The sequence below is a fragment of the Oncorhynchus kisutch genome, linkage group LG3 (assembly GCF_002021735.2).
Source record: "Oncorhynchus kisutch isolate 150728-3 linkage group LG3, Okis_V2, whole genome shotgun sequence".
NCBI classification, from domain to species: domain Eukaryota; kingdom Metazoa; phylum Chordata; class Actinopteri; order Salmoniformes; family Salmonidae; genus Oncorhynchus; species Oncorhynchus kisutch.
The window spans coordinates 25,156,447-25,163,761 of NC_034176.2; the positions used below are offsets into that span (position 1 = coordinate 25,156,447).

General features: G+C 49.4%; 1 protein-coding gene across 1 annotated transcript; it reads right to left on the bottom strand.

Moving 5' to 3' along the window:
• Window positions 1–803: 803 nt before the first annotated feature.
• On the bottom strand, window positions 804–3,014 carry LOC116360550 (calphotin-like). The gene has a single exon (XM_031815297.1). It carries the CDS (start codon window positions 3,012–3,014, stop codon window positions 804–806), a length of 2,211 nt encoding a protein of 736 aa, XP_031671157.1.
• Window positions 3,015–7,315: the final 4,301 nt, after the last annotated feature.

The following is a 7,315-nucleotide window of genomic DNA, read 5'->3' on the forward strand; positions in this document are numbered from 1 at the left end:
CAATAGCATGAGGAGAGTGTGTCTAGTTCAGTAGGTTAATCCTCAGAAACAGCAGACTGTGTCAGGGGAAAGACCTTCCCATTCTAAGTGGGTCTGATACACCTCAGTGGTCGTAAGCCTCTCTCCTCATACCTAAGTAGCCAAGTAGCCAAAAGTACTGCTATGCTCAGTTATGTTGCTACAGCTGGTGGCTATGTCTTTCTTCTGCATTTCCACTGGTACCTCCAGATCCATTGCCTGAACAACACAGAACATGAAACAGACACAGCTACATCAAACCCCACTCTCCTGACAACTGCTATTGTTAGCTAGCTAGATACCTACCTGCCTTTATTGACTTTACTTGTAGGTATCCCCTTGGGACTTCATTGTAATTCATTCAGGTAATACCCCCTCAGTTGAAGTGAAACATGCTAATCAGGGTTTAAGCCTTCTGTGGATCGTTTTAATCTACAGTAATTAAAACAGATTAACAGGATTACACCCCATTCTCTATGAGAATAATAAAAAAGATAGTATGACAAGCTATTCATTATTATAATTGTTCTGGCACGGGTCAGATAACACTAAGCAAATAATGAGGTCCCCAAGTTGGAGTAGTAATGAATATTGGTGCCTTGAAAGAACTACACGTTACACCAACTGAGCTGCATACAAAATATACATTGTGATATATTTTTGGGGCGGAGCATGCCACTGAAAATGATGACAATGATGACTATGATGATAAAAATATATTTCCTGACTATGCCCTATATAGTGCTCCCTCACTCTCAGAGGACATCCCCTCTGAGACTGAACTGTTAACCAGGGCTTCTGTCCTGGGACAGGTAGACCCCTGTTGACCTGGAGAAACACAGCAGTAGCAGCGCACTGTGTGACACAGGGCTCACCACAGGGCTCACCACGGGACTCACCACGGGACTCACCTCGGGGCTCACCACAGGGCTCACCACGGGACTCACCACGGAGCTCACCATGGAGCTCACCACGGAGCTCACCACGGGGCTCACCACGGGGCTCACCACAGGGCTCACCACGGGGCTCACCACGGGGCTCACCACAGGGCTCACCACGGGACTCACCACGGGGCTCACCACGGGGCTCACCACAGGACTCACCTTGGGGCTCACCTCGGGGCTCACCACAGGACTCACCTCGGGGCTCACCACAGGACTCACCTCGGGGCTCACCACAGGACTCACCACGGGGCTCACCACAGGACTCACCACGGGGCTCACCACAGGACTCACCTCGGGGCTCACCTCGGGGCTCACCACAGGACTCACCTCGGGGCTCACCACAGGACTCACCACGGGGCTCACCACAGGACTCACCACGGGGCTCACCACAGGACTCACCACGGGGCTCACCACAGGACTCACCTCGGGGCTCACCACAGGACTCACCACGGGGCTCACCACAAGACTCACCTCGGGGCTCACCACAGGACTCACCACGGGGCTCACCACAGGACTCACCACGGGGCTCACCACAGGACTCACCTCGGGGCTCACCACAGGACTCACCACGGGGCTCACCACAAGACTCGCCTCGGGGCTCACCACAGGACTCACCACGGGGCTCACCACAGGACTCACCTCGGGGCTCACCACAGGACTCACCTCGGGGCTCACCACAGGACTCACCTCGGGGCTCACCACAGGACTCACCTCGGGGCTCACCACAGGACTCACCTCGGGGCTCACCACAGGACTCACCTCGGGGCTCACCACAGGACTCACCTCGGGGCTCAACACAGGACTCACCACAGGACTCACCACGGGGCTCACCACAGGACTCACCACGGGGCTCACCACAGGACTCACCACGGGGCTCACCACAGGACTCACCACGGGGCTCACCTCGGGGCTCACCTCGGGGCTCACCACAGGACTCACCACAGGACTCACCTTGGGGCTCACCACAGGACTCACCACGGGGCTCACCACAGGACTCACCTCGGGGCTCACCACAGGACTCACCACGGGGCTCACCACAAGACTCACCTCGGGGCTCACCACAGGACTCACCACGGGGCTCACCACAGGACTCACCTCGGGGCTCACCACAGGACTCACCTCGGGGCTCACCACAGGACTCACCTCGGGGCTCACCACAGGACTCACCACGGGGCTCACCACAGGACTCACCTCGGGGCTCACCACAGGACTCACCACAGGACTCACCACGGGGCTCACCACAGGACTCACCACGGGGCTCACCACAGGACTCACCACGGGGCTCACCACAGGACTCACCTTGGGGCTCACCTCGGGGCTCACCACAGGACTCACCTCGGGGCTCACCACAGGACTCACCTCGGGGCTCACCTCGGGGCTCACCACAGGACTCACCTCGGGGCTCACCACAGGACTCACCTCGGGGCTCACCACAGGACTCACCTCGGGGCTCACCACAGGACTCACCTCGGGGCTCACCACAGGACTCACCTCGGGGCTCACCTCGGGGCTCACCACAGGACTCACCTCGGGGCTCACCACAGGACTCACCTTGGGGCTCACCACAGGACTCACCACGGGGCTCACCACAGGACTCACCACGGGGCTCACCACAGGACTCACCTCGGGGCTCACCACAGGACTCACCACGGGGCTCACCACAGGACTCACCTCGGGGCTCACCACAGGACTCACCTCGGGGCTCACCACAGGACTCACCTCGGGGCTCACCACAGGACTCACCTCGGGGCTCACCACAGGACTCACCTCGGGGCTCACCACAGGACTCACCTCGGGGCTCACCACAGGACTCACCTCGGGGCTCACCACAGGACTCACCACGGGGCTCACCACAGGACTCACCTCGGGGCTCACCACAGGACTCACCACAGGACTCACCACGGGGCTCACCTCGGGGCTCACCACAGGACTCACCACGGGGCTCACCACAGGACTCACCTCGGGGCTCACCACAGGACTCACCTCGGGGCTCACACAGCAGTGAATAATGGGCAGGAGGAGTGGCAGGGCGTGATGCACGGCATGATGCATGATAACAAGTTAGATTACCTCTTTTTAATTTGCATTCTGCTAACACTACAGCAGACATAAGCAACGTTTGTTTACATGCTCTCTTGGGTCACACGAGATAAAGCGTAAGATAAGCCGGGCGGGGCGTCTTTGAATTTCTCTCAGAAATGGCAGGCTCTAGATCAGTTTGGCATATCTTTAGTCAGCCCTAAAGTTCTACTTAACTGATAACCATGAAAGAAAAGTTTTAAAGGCTTTACCTTTTACTGATTGCTTTTACTTCTTCAATAAAAAAAAGAATCAATCTAAGACAAAAATCTGAGAAAATAACCATTTTAAAATATACCTTTTGACATGATTAATCTGTTGGTAAATAGTTTCTACATTCCCGTCAAAGCAGGTTAGACTTTATGCTGTTTAACTATGTATTAATCTTGAGCATTTGCTGATTTTTCCAGAATGTATTGAAATACATGCAGGGCACTCTACAAAAGGAATATGTGACTTCCTTGGGAATAGGACTGTTCTGATCTGTACTGAATACTGTAGGCTACAGAGATCTAGAATTGAGTAGTAGCCTAGGTACTGCATAGTGCATACTTCTACCTTTTTACAGTTCTGGGTCCATACCTCTACCCTCCATGAGATAATGACAGCCATGCCTTAATCATGACCATAAGATACACAACAATGGCACAGCTTATCATTTCTAACATAGCCAAATCATTCTCTGAAAATCCTGTATTTTCAGAGATTAATCCTGTATTTTCAGAGATTGGGGTCAGGGTGGGGTGCCCAATCTGATTAATTGTGCTGTGGGATCTGCGTGCATTAGCTGGCCCACTGCAAAGTCCTAGCAACATAGCAATTTAGGTCAAAGACGCTGCAAGCAAGCTGCTGTTTTCTTTTCTTTGTTTTATTGTCATGCTTATCGCTTTCAGAATTTAAATGTGATATTTGAGGCGCATGTGTATCACATGCAAATCATCTTACTTGAAAATACTCATCGTCCAGAAGCAACGCTGGGATTTACAAAGATAGAAGGGTCAGGGAGACAATATAAAGTATGACATCAGTGATTACTAGTCAATGATAGTCATGATACAGATATCAATATAGTAACTTTAGTGGACAGAATAACAGAACCTGTGTGAAATTGTTTGCAGAAAGACATCATCATACACATATATACCCTCCCTTCCCTGATCAACCTTAAACAACTCCATTATCTTGCATTAAATAATTAGCAATACATCGCCAGCATACTGTTATGTTTAAAACAGATGGATATGTTGTTGCTTTCATATCTAAGTGTGAGCACAGACACCACTGTGGTTCATTTGATGTCATCTACATGAATCACGAAAGGCTCTGCTTTCACTGAATATTTTTTATCAAACAACAACACAAACTACAACAGAGCAGGAAGTACCAGTAAAACATCAGTTTAGACAGTGGTGTAACCCTGGCCAATTCTACTCAAAGGCGCCTTCGAACACAAAACACAATATGCAGTGCATTCGGAAAGTGTTCAGACCCTTTCTCTTTTTTCACGTTTTGTTAAGTTACAGCCTTATTCTACACTCAGCAAAAAAAAGAAACGTCCCTTTTTCAGGACCCTGTCCTTCAAAAATTATTCGTAATAATCAAAATAACTTCACAGATCTTCATTGTAAAGGGTTTAAACACTGTTTTCCATGCTTGCTCAATGAACCATAAACAATTAATGAACATGCACCTGTGGAACGGTCGTTAAGACACTAACAGCTTACAGGCGCTAGGCAATTAAGGTCACAGTTATGAAAACTTAGGACACTAAAGAGGCCTTTCTACTGACTCTGAAAAACACCAAAAGAAAGATGCCCAGGGTCCCTGCTCATCTGTTGGAACGTGCCTTAGGCATGCTGCAAGGAGGCATGAGGACTAAAGATCTGGATAAATTGCAATGTCCGTACTGTGAGACACCAAAGACAGCGCTACAGGGAGACAGAACGGACAGCTGATCGTCTTCGCAGTGGCAGACCATGTGTAACAACACCTGCACAGGATTGGTATATCCAAACATCACACCAGCGGGACAGCTACAGGATGGCAACAACAAACTGCCCGAGTTACACCAGGAATGCACAATCCCTCCTTCAGTGCTCAAACTGTCCGCAATAGGCTGAGAGAGGCTGGACTGAGGGCGGATTTACGTTTATTGTCGAAAGATTGAGCGTTACACCGAGGCCTGTACTCTGGAGCGGGATCAATTTAGAGGTGGAGGGTCCGTCGTGGTCTGGGGCGGTGTGTAACACATCATCGGATTGAGCTTGTTGTCATTGCAGGCAATCTCAATGCTGTGCGTTGCAGGGAAGACATCATCCGCCTCCCTCATGTGGTACCCTTCCTGCAGGCTCATCCTGACATGACCCTGCAGCATGACAATGCCACCAGCCATATTGCTCATTCTGTGCGTGAATTCCTGCAAGACAGGAATGTCAGTGTTCTGCCATGGCCATCGAAGAGCCCAGATCTCAATACAAAGTGAGCACGTCTGGGTCCTGTTGGATCAGAGGGTGAGGGCTAGGGCCATTCCCCCCAGAAATGTCTGGGGGGAATGGTGCCTTGGTGGAAGAGTGGGGTAACATCTCTCAGTAAGAACTGTCAAATCTGGTGCAGTCCATGAGGAGGAGATGCACTGCAGTACTAAATGCAGCTGGTGGCCACACCAGATATTGACTGTTACTTTTGATTTTGCCCCCCCCCCCCCTTTGTTCAGGGACAGATTATTCAATTTCTGTTAGTCACATGTCTGTGGAGCTTGTTATGTTCATACAAATATGTTAAGTTTGCTGAAAATAACCACAGTTGACAGTGAGAGGACGTTTCTGAGTTTATAATGGTTTAAATCAATAAAAAATCCTCATAAATCTACACACAATACCCCATAATAAGAAAGCAAAAACAGGTTTTTAGAAATGTTTTCATATTTATTTAAAATAAAAGAACAGTATGCCTTATTTACACAAGTATTCAGACCCTTTTCCATGAGACTCGAAATTGAGGTCAGGTGCATCCTGTTTCCATTGATCAGCCTTGAAATGTTTCTACAACTTGATTGGAGTCCACAATCAATTGGTAAATTCAATTGATTGGACATGATTTGGAAAGGCACACCTGTCCGGGACAGGATCGTGTCAAGGCACAGATCTGGGGAATGGTACTAAAACATTTCTCCAGCATTGAAGGTCCCCAAGACTCTTCCTAGAGCTGGCTGCCCGGCCAAACTGAGCAATCGGGGGAGAAGGGCCTAAGTCAGGGAGGTGACCAAGAACCATATAGTCACTCTGACAGAGCTCCAGAGTTCCTCTCTGGAGATGAGAGAACCTTTCAGAAGGACAAACATCTCTGCAGCACTCCACCAATCAGGCCTTTACAGTAGAGTGGCCTGACGGAAGCCACTCCTCAGTAAAAGGCACATGACAGCCTACATGAAGTTTGCCAAAGCCACCAAAAGGAATCTCAGAACATGTTTTATTTTATTTTTTATTTCACCTTTATTTAACCAGGTAGGCTAGTTGAGAACAAGTTCTCATTTACAACTGGCCAAGATAAAGCATAGCAATTCGACACATACAACAGTACAACAACATACATACAACACATACAACAATACAACAATACAACATCACAGAGTTACACATGGAATAAACAAAACATAGTCAATAAACAAAAAGTCTATATACAGTGAGTGCAAATGAGGTAAGATAAGGGAGTTAAGGCAATAAATAGGCCATGGTGGCGAAGTAATTACAATATAGCAATTAAACACTGGAATGGTAGATGTGCCCAAGATTAATGTGCAAGTGGAGATACTGGGGTGCAAAGGAGAAAGATAAATAAATAAATACAGTATGGGGATGAGGTAGGTAGATAGATGGGCTGTTTACAGATGGGTTATGTACAGGTGCAGTGATCTGTGAGCTGCTCTGACAGCTGGTGCTTAAAGCTAGTGAGGGAGATATGAGTCTCCAGCTTCAGAGATTTTTGCAGTTCATTCCAGTCATTGGCAGCAGAGAACTGGAAGGAAAGACGACCAAAGGAGGAATTGGCTTTGGGGGTGACCAATGAGAGATACCTGCTGGAGCGCGTGCTACGAGTGGGTGCTGCTATGGTGACCAGTGAGCTGAGATAAGGCGGGGCTTTACCTAGCAGAGACTTGTAGATAACCTGTAGCCAGTGGGTTTGGCGATGACTATGAAGCGAGGGCCAACCAATGAGAGCGTACAGGTCGCAATGGTGGGTAGTGTATGGGGCTTTGGTGACAAAGCGGATGGCAC

What these genes read in the sequence shown, in the direction of transcription:
- LOC116360550 (XM_031815297.1), bottom strand. Translation starts at nt 3,014, where the DNA reads ATGCATCATGCCGTGCATCACGCCCTGCCACTCCTCCTGCCCATTATT.